Here is a 25243-nt window from a genome sequence, read left to right on the forward strand (position 1 = left end):
GACTTCAACTTTCCTCTAACATTTAAAAATTTAACTTCACATTTATCATCTTAAATTTGCTGTCGAAGTGTTAGTGAAGTCCATAAAGTGCTGCATATGTTGATCCAAAATCTCTGGACACTCTTATTAGGTACACCCTGCTAGTACTGGAGCCTCTTTTGCCTTAGTTGTTCATGGTACAGATTCATCTAAGCACTGAAAACATTCCTCAGATACTTTGATCCATGGATCCAAACCAAAAATAGCCCCCAACCATTGTTACAAGGTAAGAGGATCCATGTTGTTTACACCAAATTCTGACCCTATCATCCAAATGTTACAGCAGAAATTGAGAGTGATCAGACCAGGCAGCATTTTCCAGTCTTCTATTGTCCAGCTTTGGTGAGCCTGTGTGAACTGTAATCAGTTTTCTGTTCTTAGCGGACAGGAGTGACAGCCAGTGTGGTCTTCTGCTGCTGTAGCTCATCTGCTTCAAGGTTCAACATGTCATTCCTTTGAAATGCTCTTCTGCATTCTTTGGTTGAGCAGTTGTTTGAGTTACTGTTGCCTTCCTGTCAGCTCAAGGCTGATATCTCTGACATCAACAAGGCATTTTTACTCAGAGAACCGCTGCTCAGTATATATTTCTATGGTAATAGTGAACTCTTTGTTATACTTATTGTTATATATTATTATACTTGTTATTATATTTGCACACCTTTTATTATAATATACATATCCCCCCCTGGAGTCAGTAATACCTCACAGGCTTTCACACTTCTTTGTAAATTGGCACTTGTTTGAACCTGTCACATCTGATAGAGTTGCAAAGCGCTTGCGGGCCGCCACAGATCTACACAACACCGTGATTAGATGCCCATATGCTGCTGTGGTAAGCTCCATCTTGGAGCATCCCATCCAGGTCTGGCATTCTTTGAGTCAGAGGCTGCCAGAGGGGCGTGCTCGCAGAAAGTCAGTCCTTTCACACCAGCAGGGACACCGTTCAGCTGCCGAGATTCACCATGGCTTCATCTCTGCACCGCACACCCGTTTTGTTGCATTTTATTCACTTGTCGTTACTGCTTGCTGGTGTTTTATGCGAACTTGAAGTAGAAGAAGATGAGCATGCCAAGCACACGTACACGGTGGATATGTTCAACGAGGCGGTGCCCACTGCACCCCACTTTGTCATGTTTTACGCTCCATGGTAAGTAAACGCTCGCTAAGTTTTTCTTTTTTTACACACGGAGTTAAGCAAATTCCCCAAAAGTACATTGTCTATGTGTTTAATATTCTAATTAATACTGAAAACACAAAAGCGTTTCTGATACTGGATTGGAGCAAACCGGCAAATTAGCAAGCAAGCTAGTTAGCACGCAGGCTAGTTAGCACTAGCTCATTCCTTTCGCTCATTGAGTGATGTTAGCTTAGTTGCTAACTAGCAAAGCCAAAACAGCCAAGTGCAGCTGAGCGAAATGAAACGCATTTTCTTCTTTTACGCGGTTCTCGCTGTCGTTTATGCTAACACTTCGCTAGCTGCCAATATTCAGTGTGAAGGTTTGCAGTTGAAGGCTATACTCAGACAGTTAAACAGCTTTTATTCACAGAGCAGGAGTTATTGAGCCTCCGTTCAAAGTTAGTTACAGGGCTGCGCTTACGTGGCACGCACTGATTGACTGATGTTATAACAGTTGTTGCAAAACTGAGGTTCACGGTCCCCCTAGAGGTCCTTTGCGGGTAACAAGAATTCATAATGCCATTATTGTTATGCAGTTTAATTTGGTCACCATGCACTGCATAATGTAAACAGGGAACTGACGCTAAAGGCAGAGATTATGAGATTATGTGAGTGTTTTTTTTTTTTTTTTACACGTGATCGTTTAACTTTTTCCTTAATGGAGAGAGGTTATGTAAAAGTGAAGATTATGCTAATATGTTATGGAAATTTGTCTATATGTTGGTTTTATTATCAAATAACAGGAAGCAGAAAATATTGAAGCAGTGTGCCTGTGTCTGCATCCAGAATACAGTGTTCACATACACTGTTATGAAAATATAAACTCTCAGGTTTCCCATAATGCATTAAATCCCCCCCTGTTTGCTTCTCTTATGTCAAGGTGCGGCCATTGCCAGAGGCTACAGCCGACGTGGAACGAGCTGGCAGAGAAATACAACAGCATGGACGACCCCCCGGTGTATGTGGTAAAAGTAGACTGTGTCCAGGACACCAAATTTTGCTCCAATGACCACGGTGTTAGAGGCTACCCTACGTAAGTACTAGACTCACACAAGCTGCTGTCTCATATCTTGGCCTCATCAGCTTCACTTATTGATGTCCGATTGCTCCGTATTTCATTTTTGTCAGTTTTCCAGAAACACAACAGAGCATAACGCAGCAGCTGAAGCATTTAGGCTTAAACTCCTCTTAGATCATGGAAGTAAAAAGTCTTTTTCATCACTGATTGACAGAGGAGTGACACATTGACATGCATTTGGTGGAATATTCTGCCATTATCTTAATGGCTGAAACTTGGATGTTGCACCATGCACACTGTAACTGCAAATGCAGCAGTTTACTCCATAATCATTTACAGAATACCTGTATTTATGGGTAAAGTTATAGCTAAGATTTTCTTTAACTCTCTCGTCCAGCTGTAGATTTTAAATTATAAATCTGCCATGCCACGTCTCATGGAGTTGAATATATTGTCTTATGTGCAGGCTTAAGTTGTTTAGGCCCGACCAGGAAGCAGTGAAGTACCAGGGCCCCAGAGATCTGCAGTCTCTGGAGACCTGGATGCTGAAGACGCTCCAAGAGGAGCCTTCGGTTAGTGGTTTGGTGTTCATTCAGTCATAACCTCACGTCCTCAAACCAGTGCAAAACTGATGCTCATGCTTTTTGTTGCTGAATGTTTTGCAGGAACCAGAGAGTGAACTGGAGCCTCCTAAAGCCCCAGAGCCCAAACAGGGAATGTATGAGCTCACCGCCCTCAATTTCAAGACCCACATAGCCAAAGGTAAAGATGCATTAAAAGAGATGCTGTGTAGAGCTTCAGTTAGGCAACATAATTAGCCAAGCGACTTTGCGTATTTACGCAGCTGCACCCTGCTGTAACAGATAAGCCGTGTCTGTGTTGCCGTCATTTTTGATTCTGCTTTCAGTTTTCAGCCACACCGAGTTTCTGGATCTCACATTGGAGAATGGAAACACCTCATTAACTAGATTTACATAACTGACATTTCACCACCCGAGTACCCGAGCGTTAGTCAAAGCCAGCCGACTGTAAAAACCCTCGTCTCCCGTCGCCTCACGTTTCTGGACTTTGAGGCAACAACTGCAAAAATTAACGCTGCTCACGATAATTGTCTCGCTGAAATTACGCCTCTTGAGCTCCACTGAAGTTGAATGTTTTGGTTTTGAAGGAAAAAAAATAAATGATTTCTTGTTTGGAGATGAAAATCGGCAGGATATGACATAGGTATTTTTAAAACGGTGTTTATAGGTCCCCACCTTCACATCTTGGCAACAGGGCTGCAATAAACGTTGCTTAATTGGTTCATGTGAGCTGTAAGAGGTGTATATCCTTTTACAGTGTTGAGTTTGCAGTGAAATCAGCTTTCTTATGTTCATTTTCTGGACCAATAAACTTCAGCCTCGCTTTGGTAGATTTGTGTAAATGTATAAATTCCCTAAAAGCTGGTGTGCAAATGCTGCAAGGCTTTTCATGTTCTACCTTTCTTTCTTTTCTTCCTGCCTCAGGCGCCCACTTTATCAAGTTCTTTGCACCTTGGTGTGGTCACTGCAAAGCCATGGCCCCAACATGGGAACAGCTGGCCACCACCTTTGAGCACTCTGACGATGTGAAGATAGGAAAGGTGGGTTCAGATGTTAAAACAACAGAACAGATGGACACTCACTACAATGAAAGTTTACTTTCTTGAATTAGTCCCAGGTCCCCTTTGGGCAAACATTATTTACTCTTAAATGATTCCTGTCAGGATCCTGTGTGACAGAACAGATGTTGATCATATAAGGAGTTAACTATTTGCATACTGTGTTATAAAAACAGACCACAGAGCCAGTGTTTGCAGTGTTGCGACATTCCTGTTTAATAACACAAGTTTGTGTATTTGTGAACTAGGTGGACTGTACTCAGCACTACGAGGTGTGTTCTGAGAATGGTGTGAGGGGATATCCCACACTGCTCTTCTTCTACAATGGAGAAAAGGTATGCAAAAGGTTTGGGACTAGCTCTGTGTGTATGCATGTGCTTACACACATTGCTTAGGTGTTAGGTCAATAAACAGTAACTGTCAGGAAAATCAAAATATAAAAGGTTCAAATGGATGGTGCCTTAGAGACCGGCTGAGGAGTTCAGTCATTGAAGCTCAGAGCAGAGCTGCTAATCCTCATCGAAAGGACCCAGTTGAGGTAGTTTGTATCTGACCAGGATGCCTCATGGGCATCAGAATATTTTGTTAATTCCAGATGAAATTATGTAGTCACACTTGCTCCAAAACAGTAACTAACTAGACTAAATTCAGTAATACAAAATATATGCAATAATACTAAGTGCAATAATCCTTTCTGTCATCGTTGTATTTTTACTCAGTTGTATATAGTATTTGTATTTGTATTCTATTTTTATCTTATTGTATATTTATTTTATTTTATTCTACTGTATATAGTATTTTATTTTATTCTATTCTGTACAGTTGTGTACTGTATTTATTCTTATTGTATTCTAATTTTTGCCTCATAACTTTTGCACTGTCCACTCCTGCTGTGACAAAACAAATTTCCCACGTGTGGGACTAATAAAGGTTATCTTATCTTATCTTATCTTATAACAAAATAGCTCTAATATATAAATATCTCAGTATATTGCACAACATTGAATATAGATGAAGTTGAAATTGAGGTGCCCTTCTTATTAGGGGTGCAACGATACACAAAATTCACGGTTCGGTTCGGTTCGATACTTTGGTGTCACGGTTCGATATTTTTTCGATACAAAATAAAATGTTCATGCCTTTTTAATTTGTCATTTATTAAAATTATAAATATATATTTTAACTCAAAGGTACAGTTTTTAAATTTAACCCTAACCCTTGTACGTGTTTTTTATTTTGACAGCGAATGCGCACCTGCGGACCACTTATGTGCACCCCTGGTTATTTAGCTCGTCATATTGCAGCCACAGAAATTATTTTGTCCATGAAACCATAAAGCTGCACTTTCTTTTTGTCTTATAGTCTGATTTGTCATAACTTCTCCGTTTTGTGGTAAGCTTTTCTTTGGCTGTCACTTCTTCACCCTGACCTGTCTTATTTGGCTCAGCAGAACTAAAATATATATCCTGCTGCTTTTACACACGCACTCATATAAGCTCAGCGATTCTCTGCGCGATCAACCTCTCACATGTTTAAGCTTGCTGCGGGAGATTTCACTTGTCATGTTTGCATAGTAAGCTAACGATTAATAAGACTATGTCAGAGGAATTGGTGCACAAATTATCATCACTCACAGATCAGTGCTGTCATTGCAAAGTGAAAGCAAAAAAACAAGCACAAATTCAAACGCGACTTCAATATGTCACATATTGACAGTGGCTCACCGATGCCAATGACATAATTACCCAGCTACATTTCCGAAAGAATGCAAAAGCATTGACATAGATTTTTCCTTCCTACAAAAGCCCGACGGGCAGGGAAGAGATAGATTTTGGTAGCCCGACTGAAAAAATCGCTAGCCCCGGGACGTCGGGCTAGCGATATTGCAAGCCCTGTATCTGATTGAGGAATCACTCATCTTTGGAAAAGAGTTTATTACAGAGAAATGTCTCTTTCCAAAATAAAAGCTATACTATCCGCTTCTTCTGGGCTATATTCTCAGCAGCATAAGGAGAATCATGTGCTAACAGCTGTCTAAATGACTCGGCTAAAGTTAGTAGCATGCTTGTTGTTTTTGTCTTTGCACTAGGATGATGTCGGCGTAAATGTGCAGTCATATTCGTTGTGTTCCCACTAGTGCTTTCAGGTTAACCTCGTTAAAATGACCTTAACGCCACAACACGGCAAATCTCCGTTAACGAGCTACCGCCGTTCGCCCCGTGCATGGGGCTGGACGGCCAACACGTTAACGAGCTAACTGCGCTAACACACTAGCTCCCACCCATGTAATTAAGCATTGCGTGGCACATCCAACATACTGTTTTACTTTAGTCCATGACTCGCTTACCTTCAGGGTCATACGTCACATGAAAACCAAAATAATTCCAAAGGCCAGATCTGAATGAGGGTGGGGGAGGTCCATGTTGCTGAGAGCTTAACTTCTGCCTGCGCTCTTCCTTCTGACTATGCTGTCTGTGTGGAGCGCTCAGTGGATCTGCGCTCGACAGTGCAGCCTAGGCGGAGTAGTCGAACGCAGATTCACTGAGCGCTCCACACAGACAGCATCGTCAGAAGGAAAGTAGATAAAATAAATTACAAATGTTGTATTGTTCGATACATATGCGTACAGAACCGAAAGCACTGTATCGAACGGTTCAATATTGATACGAATATCGTTGCACCCCTACTTCTTATATACTGTGCATTAGATGGAGGGATTGTACAGGGTGATATCCACAGGCAGGAGTGATTTCCAGTGTAGTTCAGTGGTGCATTTGGGTAATCTCAACCTGTCACTGGATGTGCTCCTGTGACTGGCCAGCACGTCTTGGAATGGGTGGGAGGTTTTGTCCAGCATTGTCCTTATCTTGGACAACATCCGGCTCTCCAACATCACCTTCCAGCTACGTCCCCACAATGTTACTGGTCTTATTGTTGGTGCCCTCAACCTGCTGCCCCAGCATGCAACAGCATAGAGTGGCTTCATGAAGTGTGTCATGAAATGATGGTTCCCACATTTCATCTTTTATCCCCACGTTGTTGTCGTCTGCTCTGCTATGTTCTACACTTATTTCAATAACTTGATCAATAATCAGCGACTACTCAAGAGCACAGTGAAGTTTAAAAAGTCCATGCAGCTGTAAGGTCGCTGTTCGCTGCTCAGTTGAACCGTCAAATGTACAAAAATGTATGATTGTGGAATTTGTATAAAATAGTTGTACAGATGTTGGGAGTCGGTGTCATAGGCATTTGTTTTAGTGTCATTCATTCCACTTGTTTAGGAGACGTGGAACATGCAAACATACATGTGCTAAATCATTTCAGTGTGATGATGATGATTCATACTAAGCTGCTTAAATAGTTACAGAGACAAATGTGAAGGCAAGTAAAAACCCACCAATGTTATCACAGTGAAAATGGCTAATGTTTTTCATCTGTGGCATTAAAATTCTAAGTCGGAGTATAATCGGTCCATCAAAATGGTCTCAGAAACACACTATATATGCCTTTGATAGCTGGCTTGAAAAAACATCCTGCTTTTCTTAATAACAGCGTTCTGTTGAGGGGAACTCGTTCGGTTCAGAGGTCCTAGGAAGAAAAATAACACATTTGATGCGTACATCCAAGAAATATTCAAAATATTGTTACACTGGTTACAGTAACTCTTGTTTCTTGTCCTCTTGTCATAGACAGAACAGTACAAAGGAAAGAGAGACCTGGACTCCTTCAAAGACTTTTTGGACAACCAGCTGAAGGCTGCACTCACCGAGGAGGAAAAGCAGGAGGAGCAGAAGGAGGAACCAAAGGCAAATGAGATCCCTGCTGAAGAGCCAGCTGAAGAGGAAGCAAAGGTGGGTGTTCACAACAGAGAGGTGTTGTACTCGGATAATATTTTGGTCTCCTCTTTTTTATTTCCTGTTTTGTATTTTTAAGTGGGGACATTTGTGTGCCCCGTTGAACTGGTGCTCAGAGACCTTAGATACACAGCAGCTGCACATTGCAGTGATCGTTGATGCATTCAGTGGGGTCCTGGCACTGTAGCTGTAAAGTTATTGTGATTCTTAAAGGGCTTGAATTGTGTATTTTTTACATTACACACACAGTGCACTTCTTCTGGATGCCATCACTGAGAATCTGCAGCACATGAGCAGCTGTTATTTCCTGTTGCAGTGAAACTGTTCAACACAACACATGTACACGCAGTAGTTACACTGTAGGTCTTTGAGCATGGCACCCATTCAGATTCCAGTTAGGTGAGAGACTGGCAGCTAAATTATGCCAGGATTTTGCATATCTTTTATTAATGAGATGATGTGGGCATTACTGGGGAACATAACCTGTGCACACAATTCAGAAGCTCTCACTCCAGTAACAGAATAATAAATACAATAATGCAATAATGTCGTCATGGTGAGGAAAAACACGGATCCATATAATTCCAACTTGTATTCCTGTCCTCTTTCTGTCTGTAGTCCAGTGTTTTGGTCCTGAATGAGGACAACTTTGAGGAGACTGTAGCCAAAGGATTCACCTTCGTCAAATTCTACGCTCCATGGTGAGATTATTGTTTGACATCTTCCTTTATTGTGTGTTGTTAATGCCAAATGAATCATGACGCCTCAGAAATTAGTTCAAGTATTAAATAATGCTGAACCTTTGTCTGCAGGAGAGGGTTTAAAACTACTACGAGTAAGATGAGTCGGAGTGTATCATTTTTAAACAAATATACGTTAAGTACCTGCAGATGTCTGAAGTAATTATTGTTCTAGTGACTAAAGTGATTAAACTCCTGATTTAAAATGTTGGCAGCCAGTGTTTGAAACACAATTTGTCAGTCAGTGAGAGTGATGTCACTCTTGTGTTATCCTGCTGTCTAGGTGTGGTCACTGTAAGAATCTCGCTCCAACATGGGAAGATCTTTCCAAGAAGGAATTTCCTGGTTTTACTGATGTCAAGATTGCTAAAGTGGACTGCACTGTTGAGCGCACACTCTGCAACAAGTACTCTGTAAGTGAAATTCTGTCCAGGCACTGAATGCTTTGCACTCGGAGACTGTTTCTGGCGCACGTACCCTTCTGTGAGCTTTATATTTCTGCAAGATTAAATGTGTTACAGTGTATGCAATAAACTAAAGTGGTGGATTATATCAAAGACATAAAATTCTATAACTGCTACATATTTTAATTAGATACTATGAAATAAAACCCTAAAGCAGATTTAACAGTCCTGGTGGTTGGTGCACACATGTTTTCAGCTTGGAGTGAAGCCATGGTTACCCAATGATGACAGTATGGTGATATTCTTTTTTTTTTTTTCTGTTATCCAGGTGCGCGGTTACCCCACCTTGATCATCTTCAGAGCAGGGGAGCAGGGTGATGAGCATCACGGTGGGCGGGATTTGGAGAGCCTGCACGACTTTGTGATGAAGCAGGCACGAGACGAGCTGTAGATACAGGCTAGTCGGCGCTCTCTCTCTCTCTCCACAACTCTACTCGCTCACACTGCATATCTGGCTAATAGGACACCACCGTCTCTCCTACAAAAGCCAGACCCCTACTCTTCCCCCTCTCTGTCAGTCATCCAATGACAGGCTGGCGCATTCATCTTTTTTTGGTATTCAAGTGCAGAATCATTCGGTAAGAGTGTTTGGAAGGTGATCGTACTTCTCATTGCTCTTGCTCAACCTTAAACCACGTGGCGACTGGTTGGGCCTGAAGATGAAGTAATATGTGCGACAACCACTTTGCAAGCTCTGCTCAGAACCAGAACTTTTCACAAGAATACAAGAAATGTTAAAACAGTGGCACTAAAGTTTCTACCTGTTTGTTTTTTAAATGAAGTGTTTCTGACGTCTCTGCCATTTGACTTTTTTTCCCCGATGCTAATTTGTGTACATGAAATTTTTTTTTTTTTAAATCATAAGCCATTAGTTTTCTATTACTGTCACTCACGAGGCTGTAAAAGTTTGTGACTCTCCAATGTGAAGCAGAGTGTTAAGTTGAGGGTGCTTCATAGTCATGCCAGTGATGGCCTGTCTGACTTAACTCTCAGGGAAGAAACCACACAGACTGGGAGGTGATGGAGAAGTCTGTGATTTTACTGAATCTGACAACTTTTTTTTTTCTGTTAATCAAGATTACCAGATCCTGACTGATTGTTTTAGTCTCAGTGATCGACCATCCCTTTCTACTTCTAGCATTGGGAGTGTTAGCCCTGGACCATGCTGCCCCATCACTCTGTTACTGATCTTTTGTGTTACTGCTTCTGTTTGGACAAGCCATCGTTGACGTGAAGTCTCCCCTAACATTATTAGGTGTCGATGTAAAAACGTGAATGTTTGTATTCTTCAGGCCAGGTTTATCCTTCCTATGTTAGAAGGATTTGGACACAGAAGGGTCGCTCATCGTCTGCACTGAAAGGTCGAACTGCTGCTCAGGGTGAGCTCAACTCCCATCGTATCCACGTTCTCACCGTGATTTCCATCTATTCTTACTGAAGCGACAGCCTAAGTTGAAAACATTGTATCGGGATGATTTAGACCTTTGGACACCAGAGCCATCGGCCTGAGTAAAATAGACGATGAGGTTCTGATTACAGTTAATCATTGAAGTGGGCAGGAACTGGCAGCATTAAAATTCAACACAAATAATTTTCGGGGGGATTTGAAGGTGAAGCCTTAGTGAAAAAGCATTTGCAGTGTTTCAGTGCACCTTTTTGCAATTAACCGCCGTGTAAACTGCACCCACCTGTTAGGCAAATGCTCTTTGACCCAGGTTACGTGGAAAGCATGTGTTGTGTGAATGCAAGGCACCATTTATTGTTAAACCCAGGTACTCAAACAGTCTGAGACACAGCAGTTTTTTCTCAGTAAAAGTTTTTATGGATAGCACATGGTCTAAGCAACTCCAGTGACAAAGTCATGTTTTTTTGTTGTTTTTTTCCTTTTCATGGGTTATAGTTTGTGCACAACCCACAGATTTTGTACAAAAGAGTGAATAATGGCAAAATGTAACATGAGATTTCGTAATAAATTTTTCTCAAAAATAACTTTGCATTTTCATTTTGCTCTTGCATCTCTGTTAATAACGTATGTGATATTTTTTTTTTAATAAAAAGGTGCAATAAATAAGCTGAGAATGTACAAGTATTTACAAAAAAAAACTAAACATGATCACAAATGTAAACAGCAGCTTACCAGAGGTATATTTTGTAATGTATGATTGGTTAGGCACGTAAGGTATTCTGATTCTTACTGGTATTAGTTTTTCATTAAAATATGCTCTAAAAGTACTCATGTCATTTAAAGCTCACAGTTACATACTCTGTTGGGAAGACGTTGCCACGTGACAGGTGACAAATTAAAGGAAAAACCAGGCACTGCTTTTCAGCAAAACTGCTCGAATGCACGTTTATTTTTAATTCTTCAGCTCTCTAAAACTTAAAGAGGTGATTGATTGGTCAAATCTACCAACCTGGGTTGAGATCTGGTGACTTGAGGGCCACAGGCTCTATGAAAAGGGCAAAGCTGTTATCCTAGAAGCGGCCATTCCCTTCAAGATTTAACACAGAACAAACTGATCCCGCCAATGAATGCTTTAAAAGAATAGTACGAGATACCCCCACTGTGCAGGGTTTGAGCATTCAGGTTTTTCCATTAATTTGTCACCTGTCCATATCCGAACACAGTTTCACCCTCGGGGTTGAAAAAGCAACCGGCTAATTTCAGAACGCTGACACAAACCGTTCTGCGGGATGTTTTTTTTCTCTACTATTTCATGATGGGCTGTCAGGAGTGGAAGCGTTTGTTAACTTTATGAGAGCAGCGACATGGAAATGGCCATTTGTGGTATGTCCGAGGGATAAGGCTGTATTCTTCGGTTCTTTGGAGAAAAACATCAGTTTAGCCACAACATGCATCATGTTGAACCAGCCTGGTGAATCGCAGCTCAGCCCCAGCCTGGCAAATATTGACATGGAGGAGAGGAGGTGGTGGTGTCGGGGGGGATATTTGGAGCGGTCCACTGCTAAAATAGCCTGCGGTCACTTTGGTTAAGTCCATATTATATTTTTGGGAAGGCAAATATGGCTCGAGGAAAAAAAACAGCAGAGGGGAGGAAGGAAATATGAGTGTGCTGACTCCAAAGTATCATTCAGTTTGTATTAGATGGTTTTGGTTAACAACATTTTGCACAGAAAAAAGAAAGTCGGGCTGATTCACACCACTTGGAAATATGACGGGGGTGTTAGCCCTGCAGTGTCATGTGCTGTAGGGAAGCTGTTCATTATCTGAGCCTCCTGCGAGAACTGATGCACCTTGCTCTTTTTTTCTATGTTGGAGAGAAGACGGGAAAGAAAGCAGCACTCTGACTGGTCCCACGACAGTTCAGTTTCACCCTCTCAGGGAGGGAGAAGGTGCAGTAGCCTCTCAGGCATTCATACACACACTTCAGTAAACACATAATATACAAACTTAAATGCTTAAATGCCTCCCCCCACACATACACACACAGTCATTCATTCAGTTGCAGACCCATGAAGAGAAGACCCCCGTCCACAGCTAACAGGAAGGGTGGTAGACAACTTGGTGGCTCAAGACTGGAACAAGGTGAAGTTGCCTATGGATGATCCACATGTGGTGGGGAATACTTGCTACTTGATATGTTAGCAGGCTTAACAATTATGGAAATGGAACATGGGAATGATCTTTCAGGCTGGACGTTCCTTTGCATGTTGAAGATTTGGGCGGGAATCCGGTGTCTACCTGAGGTCAACGTACACCCAACTTTGACTGAAGCACTACCAGTCTTCATCTGTCTGTCAGTGGCAGCCGCAGGCCCGCACCACCATGTTCTTGTATTTCTTCAGTATGACGTTGGAGTTGTCGTCGAAATAGAGCACTGAAATGGCGTGCAGCTTGGTGGGGGCGCAGCACGGCTTGGGTACGTTCTCGGGGTTCATCAGGTGCACCTGGAAATAATGAGAAAGACCTTCAGCCTCTTTATGTGTCACAAATCCCCCACACCCTCTTTCTATTATCAGAAAAAGTAGCAATTAGAAATGGATGATAAACTCACAAAGGACAGATTTAAAAATTGATTTTATTATATTTTTTAATCATGCCAAATGTCGGATTATTTGACATTTCTTTAATGGCCACTGGAGACTGGTTATAAAATCCCCAACCCCACGTGGCCCAACTTTACAGCAGATATTAAAATGGTTTGGACTCTCTCAGTAGCATCTAAATTAAATTGACTGTGTAGGGATGCTCTTCTTAGATCATTCAGTCACTAAAATTATATAAAGGTTGCTTTAAGTGACAGGTAGACACAAATAAATGGAGGTATAGCCACTAGCTTTCTGCTAGCCCACACCTTGGCTCGAAGCGTACTCACAGCCCTTCCAATAAGGTTGTGCTTCAGTCTTAGTGAGTGAAAAGCTAATATTTGAATCATTCATTACTAAGCAATAACAAACATGTCTCTTTATCTGTCCACTGCACCTGTACAGCTTATAGATATAGATAGATAGCAACTTGCTAACCAAGCTGGCTATCATTAGCTGATAACATAGAACTCCACCCTCTCGTCTAAATATGGCTGACGTTATCAAGCTTGATTAGACAGTAGCAGTTATAAATGGTACAAACTGTACACGTACACATACCTGCTAATCTTTGTTTACCTATTATTGACAATCTCTTCCACAGTGTGTGTTTTGTCCCATCACCCCCAGCCTGGTTCTGCTGGTTTCTTTTTTATCAAAAAGGATGTTTTTCCTTCCCACTGTCACCAAGTGCTGGCTCATAGGGGTCAAGCCAAGGCGCAATGATTTCTCTGTATTATTATAAAGTGTCTTGATGGGACTGTTGCTGCGATTTGTTGCTATATAAATAAAACTGAATTGAAGTGAATTAAGTTACTAAAATGCTAGGATGGTACTCAAGGAGCAAAAACTAATCGGATGGTCTGTCCCGCACAGACTACATTAAAAATCCTCCCAAGCACCAACAAACATGTCAGAGTGGTCCAGAGATTCAGTAACTCCAATTAGTATCAGTAGAAGCTGCTTGGCTATACCGTCTATGCTGCCACGCTCCTAAATCCTGCATCCAATTGGGAGTTATGAAAACACAAGCTATCATCTGTACAGTTGTTTAGAACAGGGAAACTCTTCACAGAGACCAACTTTTTTTGAATAAGACTGTATAAATATATATATTTTTAATACCATAAACATTTTAACATGGAAGTCTATGGGGACTGATTCCATTTGAAGGCTGCTTCAAGTGGCCACTAGAAGAAGAGCAGTTACTCCATGTGTGGATGCACCTCATTTGTCTCTTTTATGTTTCGACTGTCCATGACAAGTAAATTTAATGGAGTTAACTGAGCTTCACAGAACTGTAACGCTTTATATTCACCGATATTTATAACCCTAAGAAGGCCACGGCGACTAGATTAAAAATACACTGTCGAAACACTCTCATATGCTCCTGTGCTTATTTTTAAAGGTCATTTAGACACACAATAGACCACTATTATATCTCGTTGCAGTGTTGCTACAACAATCCTAAATCCACAGGAAAAACTGTATGAGCACCACCACAAAGTTCTGGCAGACATAAGAGACGGGCCTAAAATGACTTCTTCTTCATTGTGTTAAGAATACACACATACTTAGTGCGGTAAACCGTAGTGGGATGGTCTTACCAGCGTCTGCACAATGGCGTGGTTGGTGGCATTCATGTGGGCATTAAGGGGGAAGGAGCATTCTCCATCACAGTAGTTGGCTGCGTAGCCGTCAGGAGCAATAATCCAGTCCTTAGAGAAACACGTGAAATCAGTTGGTTTTGGGATGAACAGAAATGAACAGTTTTGTTATTATTGGTTCAGTACAGCTTCACTTTCCATGTAACCCACCTGACTGCTGTTGGTAAATTCAGAGTTAACGTTCTCTCTGCGGACAAATCCACAGTGCTGTCTGTGAAATCACTCAGAGCTAATCCCTCTCCTCCTTCCTTCCTTCCACTCTTTCTGTCTTACTGTTTGACTCTGATGAGGTGTCGACAGGTTATCCCCCCACTCTAATTTGTGTTTTGATCTAGTTCATCTTCCTGTCAGTGTCAATCACCTTTTCACTCTTCTGACAATCCCTTTCATTATTTCCAGCTCTGTGTGTGTGTGAATGATTGCTGGCAGTCTCCCTCTAGATGTCAGTGCTGTGTTAACAGCTGGTTGTATGTACCTCTGCCCTTCTCTTTTATTTCTTCCTCTGTATCTAAGTAAACACGCACACACACACTGTGATCTCCATTTAACCTTTTCTATGTCGCATCCTCTCTTGTTTCTAATGTGTACTGAGCAGTGTACTTTACAGAGTCATGCTGACAGGTTTCTTTCATTTACTACTTTATCGTGTAGAAAAACTGAGACGTGCTGTTGAAATTACACTTTTTTTCTTATGTTAAAGTATCTCGTGGAAAAAATAGTTATACTTTCCCACAATCTAAAGTGCCTTTCACATCCCTGCTCTGGGTGACGTCTGACTTCGAGGCCATGTATCTCACATCCCACCTCCCCTCGTCAGCTAACGGTTTACCTCCCCACCACCACCAGTGCATAAACTCTGGGGCGTTCATGCAACTCCACTCCATAATTTAGCTACTCATGCTCATTTTTTAAATATTAAGATATGACAATTTGTAGAAGGAAACCAGTCTGACAAGAGACGGCTACTTAATACACCTGATGGTGGCATACTGCTTTTGCTAAGAGTTTAAAAAACACACAAATCCCCTATTATTCCAACAATCATATAATATATATAATACTATACTCTAGTATGCATAGTAGGAACACTGATTAGAATTAAAAAGTAGTCCTGACTAGACGACTGATGTATTAGGAAACTTTTAGGTGAAGCTTAAGGAGAAAATACCTGCCAGCCCAGCTCTCTGAAGCTGACGTACAGCTCGTGTCTTCTGCATGCTGTCTTCTGATCGCTGCTGTTGTAGTCTGAAAGACAAAGAACAGAAACCATCAGGGTTCACATATTACCACGATCCTCTCCAGACACGGGGCCGCTCCACTTAGAATCATGATTAGCATCTGGCGTCGTTTTCCACATCGTTTGTGACCCTCAGCATGTGGAAAGTATGTCACAGCGCCATGATGATAAAACAAAGTGAAAGCCCTTTTCCTTGGGTAAATGATGTAAATATGTCCAGTGAAGTCCAGTGACACATTACATACTGAATCCGAGAGCAGAAGAATAACACAACACGCCTCGCGTAATGCACTGGGTGGAGAAACATGTGAGGGCGTAGACCGGAGCGCCGGCACAAGTGCTCATTACAGCGGTCGCTGCGCTGTACGTGCTTCACATTCATCTGCTGTCTAATGCACTTGAGCGCGTGCCTAATTGAATTCATTGGCAGTTACATATTATTTGGCACATGCAAACGCAGTGAAATAGTGACAAGTGTGTTTGTGGACTCTCCGCCCATCAGCTTGTCCTTAATCATCTGTGTTCGCCTCTGCGGCCGTACAGCAATGGCTCAGACAGTCTCAGGTATAGGTTTGGTTTTCAAACTAGAAGAGGTCATTGCTGCCATCGGTCACTGCACTGAAGTCAAGACGGTGACACAGATTTTCCACTTAGGTTTCAAGGTCTCCCTTTAGCTTATTTACTCTGTCCTTTCATGGCTTTGATTACATTTTCACAACTAACCTGTCTGTGAAACAGGCAAAGTGCTACACAGTGGCACTGGTCCCATGTTCTCGATGGTTCTATATGAGGCTCTATTTGAGGCAATTATGACTCTACAACCACACACACACACACACACACACACACACACACACACACACACACACACAAGAGTAGCTTCTTTGAGCCCAAAACTGATTTTAATTGTAGTTAGTTGTTGGTCTGCACATCCATAATTATAAAACAGTTAACCAACTGTTTAGACTTTTGCTGAGGACCAGCCTTACAATCAAGCAGCAACCTCCAGGGCTGAGAAATAAAGCTAAGGTGCAATGCAAAGACTTGTAGTTCCTCTAATAGCCACTTGAGGCAACTCTAAAAGCATTTACAGTCTGGTATTAAATTTTTTTTTAAAAATCTCTTTTTACCACAGAAAAAACAGGAGATCAGAAATCAGTAGATGACGTTATTGTTGCCATCTTCTATATACAGTCTGTGGCTAGAATAATATTGTGATTATAATAAAACAATAAAAACTTTCACAGGTTTGAATCTAAATGCGACTGACCCTCTCATCCAAAACGCAGTGTTGACTTTTTCCAGTCTGACTCTTAACCTGTCAGCTCATGCACACATAGTTATTTATCACCTACAGGCAAATATAAATAGGTGTCATAGAATAAAATAAACAATAGAATAAATCAACTCTCCATCCAAGAAACTGGCATTTTATAGATTTTCTTGCGTGTGTGTGTCTGTTTGTCTGTCTGTTTGAGAGTGAGTCACAAGGCAGTCGGGGATTTGTCACTCAGTCACAGCCACCACCCAGCCACTCACCTCACCAAGTCACCGACAGCAGCCTTGTTTAGTCAGCTGGAGTTGGAGGGAGACGCACACAGACATATATACAAACATATTTTGCTTATGTAATGCTAATTGATTTTGGTTCCTTACATCCATACGTCTATCATTCATTACAAGCGGCGCTTCCACTCGCAGTACGTACACATAGGCACTCACAGATGACCCGATGTTTATCTGTTTAACAGCCAAACCCACTTAGCTACTCATTAAAGCGGAGAGTTGTAATTTAAATTCACCAGAGTTGGTTGCATTACCATTTCGTCATCAAATTAAATTTAATTCTGAACAGACTCGCTGACTGCACTGCCCAGACCCGAGTGTTTTAGCTGGCCTCGTCTCAAATACAAAAAGAGACACAGACAGGGAGAGGAAGAGCAAAGCTGGGTTTCCTGCTTGGATTCATCGCAGACCATAAAGATGAGGTGACAGAGAGAGACGCATGTGAGGCCTGGCACTGCCTGTGTTTAGTCTTCATGTTTCTACCAACTGTACCATAAATGTGCAGTTGTACTTTATATAAGGACATCTACCAAACGGCACCAAAATAACTGCAATAACAAGAAACACATACCTATGATGGGTATTTCTAAGAAGTAAAAGGCAAATCAAGAGTAATCCAAGGCACTATTTTTGAGACACTGTGTCAAGACATAATTGCTTCCCTATATTTAACTGAAATAGTACGAAGATGACACAAAGGTAGGAAGAGATGATCTTGAAAAACACAAGCTCCACGTTTGAAAAAACATCTGGACTGTGCTCCGTCACCTCTTCAATTTAATTCAATTTTATTTTTATAACGCCAAATCACAACAACAGTCACCTCTAGGTGCATGAAGCTGTAAGGTAAAGACCTACAATAACACAGATAAAGCCTAACGATCAGGTGGCCTTCTTTGATCTAGCACTTGGTGACAGTGGGAAGGAAAAACTCCCTTTTAACAGGATGAAACAGCAACCTAAGCCTATGGCAGCATGAATAAAGAAGCCAGCAGTGTGAGAGCAAAGAGCTCTATTGGGGTGATAGTCTTCTTCTTATCAGCACTATGTAAATGTTTGGGGAATGAAAGGAAAATTGTTGTTTGCTCTCACTCTTTTGTCATCAGACTTTCTGTGACAGCACGTCTGGATGGCAACATATGTTGCTCCCGATCAGTGCTAACAGAGTCGTCACAAGATGCATCTCCAAACTATCTGCCTCCCCTCTCCTATTCAGCTCAGAGGAAACTGTGTCTATGATTCACCTCATCTTACATGAACTTGGACGCATAAAACATCAAAGCTGGTTCTTCACAGCGCCACCTGTGGGATCTTTCTAATGACTGAATGCACCACAGTTTGATGTTGGAAACTGTTCAACTATTTATCCACACAGTCTCTCACAGACCGGTGAATCTCTCCTCATCTTTCCTCCATAATTTATCAGCCTCACTGGAATGCTCGTTTTAAGCCCAATCATGTTACTAATCAGCCTAATTAGTCCTGAGACGTGTTCCACCAGGTGGTTTTTTTGCACAACTTTTCCAGTCTCTGTGTGCCTTCTTTCCAACTTTTTATAAAAACATGTTACTGGCATCAAAATCAAAATTAGCATACAACACTCAAAGCTTTAGAAGTATTTGTACTGCACAAAGGTATAAAATGGTTTTCATCAATCTTTTCACAGCTTTGCAACTTTTTTGGAAACAAGGCTGGAAATTCGATGAATATTTCATCTGACTAGACGAGTTCACTCTGTGAGAAGAAACAAAAGGTACCACTGGCCATGACAGTCAGCGGCATAGTGAGGTCAAAGGGTCATGTGTAACGGTCAGTCAGGATGCGGTCAGGTGTTTCCCTCGTTTAGGCTTCCTTCCTTTCCAGTAGGAAGGGCAGCTCGCGGCATGTCTGCTAATGTGGAAATAAGTTATAAGTTTACATGTCTGTGCAGTCAATGGTACATCTCCATGTGCGCGTATGTCTCTGTGTACCTCTGCATATGTGCAAATGTTTTTCTCAGCATTCAGGCATGCACGTTTGGCTCCGTGTGAAACTGTGTGTGCAGGCTTGCACGCATCCATCCTGCCTTCAAACTGAACTAGTTAGAACTGTACATGGACAATACCAATACCTTTTTAACTGAGAATCGGTCACAGCACAGTGTACAGTGTTTATATACAGGAAACAGCCAAGGATAATGGAAGAGTACCATTGAAAGAAGAAATCTGATTGGCTATGAAACTTGGCTGACCTGATACAAAGCTGAGGTGATGTTTATAGAAAGAGAAAACGACACACCTCTGAGCTGAACTGCTACCCTGCAGTACTGCAGGATGGCAGAGGTCTCAGGGTTAATATACAGAAACATACCAATGCATACTGGAATATATTTGTGTACTACTTAAGGCATTTCTGCAAATAGTGTAGCATATGCAATACTTTAAATAGTGAAAAACGCACTGTTTCTAAGTACACACGCACCCTTGTTATTACACAACCTCTCATAGAGACCCCCCTACTTCCTCATCCAGGTCGAGTTTATGATGCGTGACATTCAGCTTTGGGTCAAATCACAGCTCAGGGTGGAGGGTGAATGTAGCCCGCCTGCCCCCTCCACACAGCATGAGAGGCCTTCGCACAATCAACCAGTCTAGTGATGTCTAAAGTTTGATAATCTCATTTTATTCACTGCTCTCTAAGGTGACTGTATTTTAAATATGACCTTGAGGGTTAAAAAGATTGAAGTCTATATACTTTTGCTTGCTAGAATGATCTAATGTGCCACCAATTAGCTAGATAAACATAATATGCAGTCAGACAGGCAGGTCAAAGGTTCAGTAAATCATAAGTAAATAAGTGTGGCTTTGCTGTGCAGTTCAGAGTATCATATTTAGCGACATGCTTCTTTTTCCCTCTTTCTCACTCATCTCCGCACAACTCCTTTTCCCCCTCGGTCTTCAAAGCCATCAAACATTTACAGTCTGTGGGGCTTTTTAAGAGGAATAAAGCTGATATTTACTGCGGGCTTTCATTGAGTGTAAAGGCCCAGATTTGTGGTGCCCATAAACCACATCTCCCCTTCCTGCCTGTAAAAATTTAATGCCACACAGCTACCACTGAGCTCCGGCTCCCATGAGGCTTCCATTCATTTCTTTTTCCTTTCCTTGACAGAGAGCAGAGGTGAGAAGAGACAAAAACTGACTCAACGTGTTATACTTGCTGTATTAATTAAAAGCCTTAGAGTGTGTGTGAGTGCTACTGTAGAGTTTGACATTAAAGTAGTCGGTTTAACTAAAATACTGTAAAAATACAATCATTTAGAAGCTTTCCTCCACATAATATGGAGATGCTAAGCTACGCTGGTTAACTTAGCTTAGCATGAACACTGGAAACGGGGAAAAAGCTAGCCTGGCCCTGTTGAAAGGCTAAAAGTTTGATGTGTAAGGTGAAGTCTGTTTATCCAAAGGTAGTGCTAGGCTAAACAGGTTAGCTTTTATGCTAAACAGGCTAATATGAAGATCTCTGCAAGAAAAGCTAACGAGTGCACTCAATATCATGACTGCAAGTTTAAAAAGAGGTATTTTGGTGTTTGTAACTTCTCTTGGCCCTTTGACAAAATTATGGACCTAAACTCTGAGACACAGTGCACTTACAGCCTGCATTACACATGTACATGTCACAGCTGTCTTTCACAAATTAAGTTGGAGGTGGCAAAGCGTTTCGATGATAACCGTGATCTTTGAAACATAATAATAACTACAATCAGAACTATGTCATAGCACAAGCCACAGCAACTATCTGACATAGAAGATTTGAGTTACATAGGGCTGTAATGTGGATATTTTGAATTCTAGTGGTACAGTAAAAACAGCCGTGAAATCCCTGGACTAGATAGACCGATAGGTGGATAGATTATCTTTAATGAAACTTTACTGACCCCACAAGACAATTATTGAGTCTGAGCAGCAGGATAAGAATAAAAAAGTGCAGTATGCAATAAATAAACAACATAGTCCCAGTAAAAGTGCCACATGCACATAGGGTAGCCCTTATACTTTGAGATATTGCAAGAATTCACATACACAACAGTGATAAAAAAAAACCCAAAGAAACTAAAAAAGAAAACAAATGAGACAAGCTAAACAAGAGTAAACAGTAAGACTGAGATCATGTAAATTGCATTAATAAATAATTTGTACACTATAAGAATATGTCTTGCATTCAGTAGTAACACATAATTCATAAATGACTGATTTTTAGTGAGGGGGAGGTGTAGACATGGCGGTTAATTATGGAAAAATCACCTCAGATATCGCTTGCTATTCAAAGTAAATATCTTTGTCCTTTCAACATGACTTCAGAGGATTTTAAGACCCAAACCATGAACTCCACTTTCACCTTCTTGAACTACATTCAGGACCAAATATTTGAAAATAACAGGGAGAAAAAAAGCAGGATTTCCTCTACTGAGATGGCAATGTAAACGGACACTGTAGCACAGAGCTCCGCCGCTGTGTTACGGCAGCTTACCTAACAGTGTTTAACCTGGAAATGTTTCTCTGCGAGTAGACAAACATCCATTTGACCGCGTGATAGTAAAACTCTGCACTAAAACCGATTCACATTGAATTCATCAGGGTGGGGCTCCTACTGCCGGTTCCCACCCTGTCTATTGAATAGCAGGGGAAACGCTGCTCCTTACTGAACATAAGCACTGTGGCTCTTTAACACTGAGACTTTTAATGTACTGTATGACTTCACTTTAACCCTTCCTCGCCACTCTTTGAACCTCAAACTCTGGAAAAGCCTGTAAATTATATTTATCTCCGGTTGTTCCAAAAACACGAGGATCTTATGGTGCCAGTTCAGATGTTATAACTGCACAGCTCGGATTCAGTGTTTCAGTGACATAAAAAGAGTCACAGAAACCCAAGCCAAAGCTTTTCAAGCCGCTCCACCTACAGCCTATGGTTTACTCCAGCTATTTCTTAATTCCAAAGCGAGAAAAAAATAGCAGGTTTTACAGTAGCAATTACATAAATTCCCATAGAGGTGGTGGCAGTGGTGGTGGTGGTGATGGAAAACTCAGTCCCAGTGTTCAAAATAAAATCCTTCACCCTGAAGGAGGAAGGAGCGTGTCCCAAAAGTTGTGAAGACATGAAAGGAGAATGTCACTGTTGCCTCTGACGTTCCTCCCCCTCCCTGCAGCCACTACTACTCAAGTTTATCTTTCTTCCTGTCTTTCATCACAGAGGTTATTAAACCCTGCGAGGGAGCTCCGCCATGTCTAATTACACCAACGGTAAACAAAAGGAGGTCGGGTGGTGAAGGAGTGAGGAGAACGAAGAGGAGGAGGGAGGAGAAGAGCGACAGATGAAAAAACACAGCTGGCTGAGCGCCGTGTTATTATAATTCTTTAAGCAATACTGTTAGCTTGGTCAGTCTTTTAGCTGTGCAACTAATGACTAGCTAGGCCTAATTACAGGCCGCTGGTGCTGTGCCGGGACGTGATATTCCCACCCCGGATGGTTGTTAACTTCCCCCACAGCCAAGGCCCAGCCCGACTCCCATTACCTCCCCAGCCCTTCCTCGCCCACAAAACCCCAAATTACCTTTAAAGGTGTTGTATTGTTCTTTTGGCAACATACACACCAGCGTTTTCCACTGTGCACACATCAGACACACCCAGAGTGGGTGGAAATATCACGGCTGTTGTAAAAGATATTCCCGGTCTTCCCCGCACGCCTCAGAATCTAAGGCGAAACTTTAAAAAAAAAGAGATTTACCCCACTAAACAGGAAGAACAGGAAAAACAAAAACACTGGGATAAAAGTGGCTGGTCTGAAAGCTGTGTGCGTGTGTGTGCGTGTGTGTGTGCGCGCGCTTTCAGGAGCAAAATGTGGAAAACAAAGATGATTTGTTACACTTAGAATTACACCATAATCTCAAAACTATTGCTGCAGAAATTTTTTTGGCCGATTCTGGCCTCTTTTGTCATCTGGAAGATATTTAATATCAGATGTCGATTTAAACCCAGCTCGCTAAAATGGTGCAAATGAGAAAATAACAAGGTCCAAAACCTCACAGGGATTAGAGCTGGGAAAATAAAGTTGTCCTGGTTTAAAGGTTGCTTTATAGCCCTAGCAGACCGAGCAAGGCACGAGAGTCATTTGTGGCGAATTGAGGTGCAGCAAGGCCAAATTCATGAAGACCAAATCAAAACTGACAAAAATGTATTAAATTAAAAATGGGTCTGATGATGTCAGGGATTACTTTGGGATTAAAAACATGAGGCAGTGGAATCAGGTTGACCTCACACATCAGGGGCTACACTTTGGGAGGTTATTTTTAGAAAACACACTTGCTGAATTAGTTTAAAAAGCCTCTATGTGGACGCTACTGAACACATTCGAAACAAACACGTTGCTGCCGCTCGCTCTTAGATCTCCCGCTTCTTTGGAAAAATATCCGTGAGGGTGAATTCCCGGCCAAACAGAAACTGGGGGACAGCATCCACATTTTGTTTCTCCCCATGAGCGCTCCACAAGACGGATGCTCTCCCCATCCATCGCGGCCTCCTCCCCGTCTCTGAAGTGAGTGATGCGGTATTGAAACCATATGCCCTCCTGAATTCCTCGCGGATCCTCCCATCCCGTCCAATCCCTGCAGTCCTCTTGCTGGCCACGGACACACGGCTGTCGCGAGGGGGGCCTCCCTGCTTCCTGTGTAGGATCTAAATATTTACACTCCCAGTCGTCCCGAGTGGCGAGGCGGAGAGGTCTTGATGTTTTGGGTTATGTAAAGTCCAATCCTCCAGGACGCATATTTAACAGATTGTCGTTGTTAGAGCACTTTTTTCAGCAGACTCGCTCCGTGGAAAGTTTTTCATCCTCCCGATGCAGAAGGGGACACAAAAAGCTTTATACTGAAAGGGAGCAGGCTTTGAAATCCACGCTGTGTACCCCAGAATAACTTTGTCTTTACGACATCCTGCCTTAAAGTCTTTGGACGTCTCGAGCCAAAGGTGACAGCTGGGCGGTGGAGAATACAGGTCTGGAGCCAAAACTGAACATGTGGTGAGATCTAACTGTCCCGTAGCATAACAAATGATGAGTCTTTGTTCTGTGTCGTGTCAGCCAAAGCTTTCATCTAATGCAATTACTAAGAAAAAGCCCTGCAGGAATTTAACATACAACCTCTGGTGTTAACAGCAGTGCCGCGTAACCTGCTGAGAAAGTCGCAGCAGATGCTCTGAGCAAACAGAAGATCGAGCCAACAAATCTCAGCAGAGGGTTTTGCAGGGAGTAGCGATGAGAGCAAACCTGTCCTGGAAATGCTTCTGCGTACCGTACAGATGTTAGAGCCATTAAGCAGGGAGCAAAAGAAAGCAAAGCAAAGGTAAATCGCTACCTAAGTAGCCAGTCAGGATGGGAGGATTTGCAGCTCTATGTGAGTGCAGACAAGAGCTGTGATTAGACAAGAGGACCAAAGATAAGCCAGTTATAGCCAAGATTTGGGTTACTGTGGCACATCCTCTAACCTCTTTGGTCTGATCGTTAGCTTTAGTTGGCATCACTCTGTGCTTAGATACTCGCAGCCCCTGGAAGCACACTTAGGCTTACTATGGCTCATCATTTAAAGTCCAACAACGAGTGCAGAAAGCAGATGCACTGGATTCACGTACATCTAAAGGTTTGTGCGCGTAACTTGGTGAGGATAAGACCAGTATCAACAGCAAGCTGACTGAGGACTACCTTTACATACTGCAACAGTCACACAATGAAGCCTCACAGGAGCAGCTTAGCTTTAAGCACTA

At 42.0% G+C, this 25243-nt stretch overlaps 2 protein-coding genes across 4 annotated transcripts in view; one reads left to right on the top strand and one right to left on the bottom strand.

Annotated features, from left to right (window-relative positions):
- Positions 1–882: 882 nt before the first annotated feature.
- Positions 883–10920, top strand: txndc5 (thioredoxin domain containing 5). The gene is made up of 10 exons (XM_082546692.1): positions 883–1186; positions 2097–2249; positions 2701–2806; positions 2900–2996; positions 3740–3855; positions 4122–4208; positions 7563–7724; positions 8346–8428; positions 8751–8880; positions 9200–10920. The coding sequence occupies exons 1-10, from the start codon at positions 1002–1004 to the stop codon at positions 9320–9322; spliced, it is 1242 nt and encodes a 413-aa protein (XP_082402818.1). The 5' UTR covers positions 883–1001; the 3' UTR covers positions 9323–10920.
- Positions 9771–25243, bottom strand: part of bmp6 (bone morphogenetic protein 6) — a 48410-nt gene continuing 32937 nt past the window's right edge. For all 3 annotated transcript variants that reach the window (XM_082546691.1, XM_082546690.1, XM_082546689.1), the window contains 3 exons: positions 15814–15890; positions 14586–14696; positions 9771–12840 (listed from right to left, as the gene is read on the bottom strand). In XM_082546691.1, coding sequence (XP_082402817.1) covers positions 12691–12840; positions 14586–14696; positions 15814–15890 — 338 coding nt within the window. In that variant the 3' untranslated portion in view covers positions 9771–12690. The remainder of the gene's footprint in view (positions 12841–14585; positions 14697–15813; positions 15891–25243) is intronic.

The sequence above is a fragment of the Aulonocara stuartgranti genome (assembly GCF_965226115.1).
Source record: "Aulonocara stuartgranti genome assembly, chromosome: 9".
Lineage (NCBI taxonomy): Eukaryota > Metazoa > Chordata > Actinopteri > Cichliformes > Cichlidae > Aulonocara > Aulonocara stuartgranti.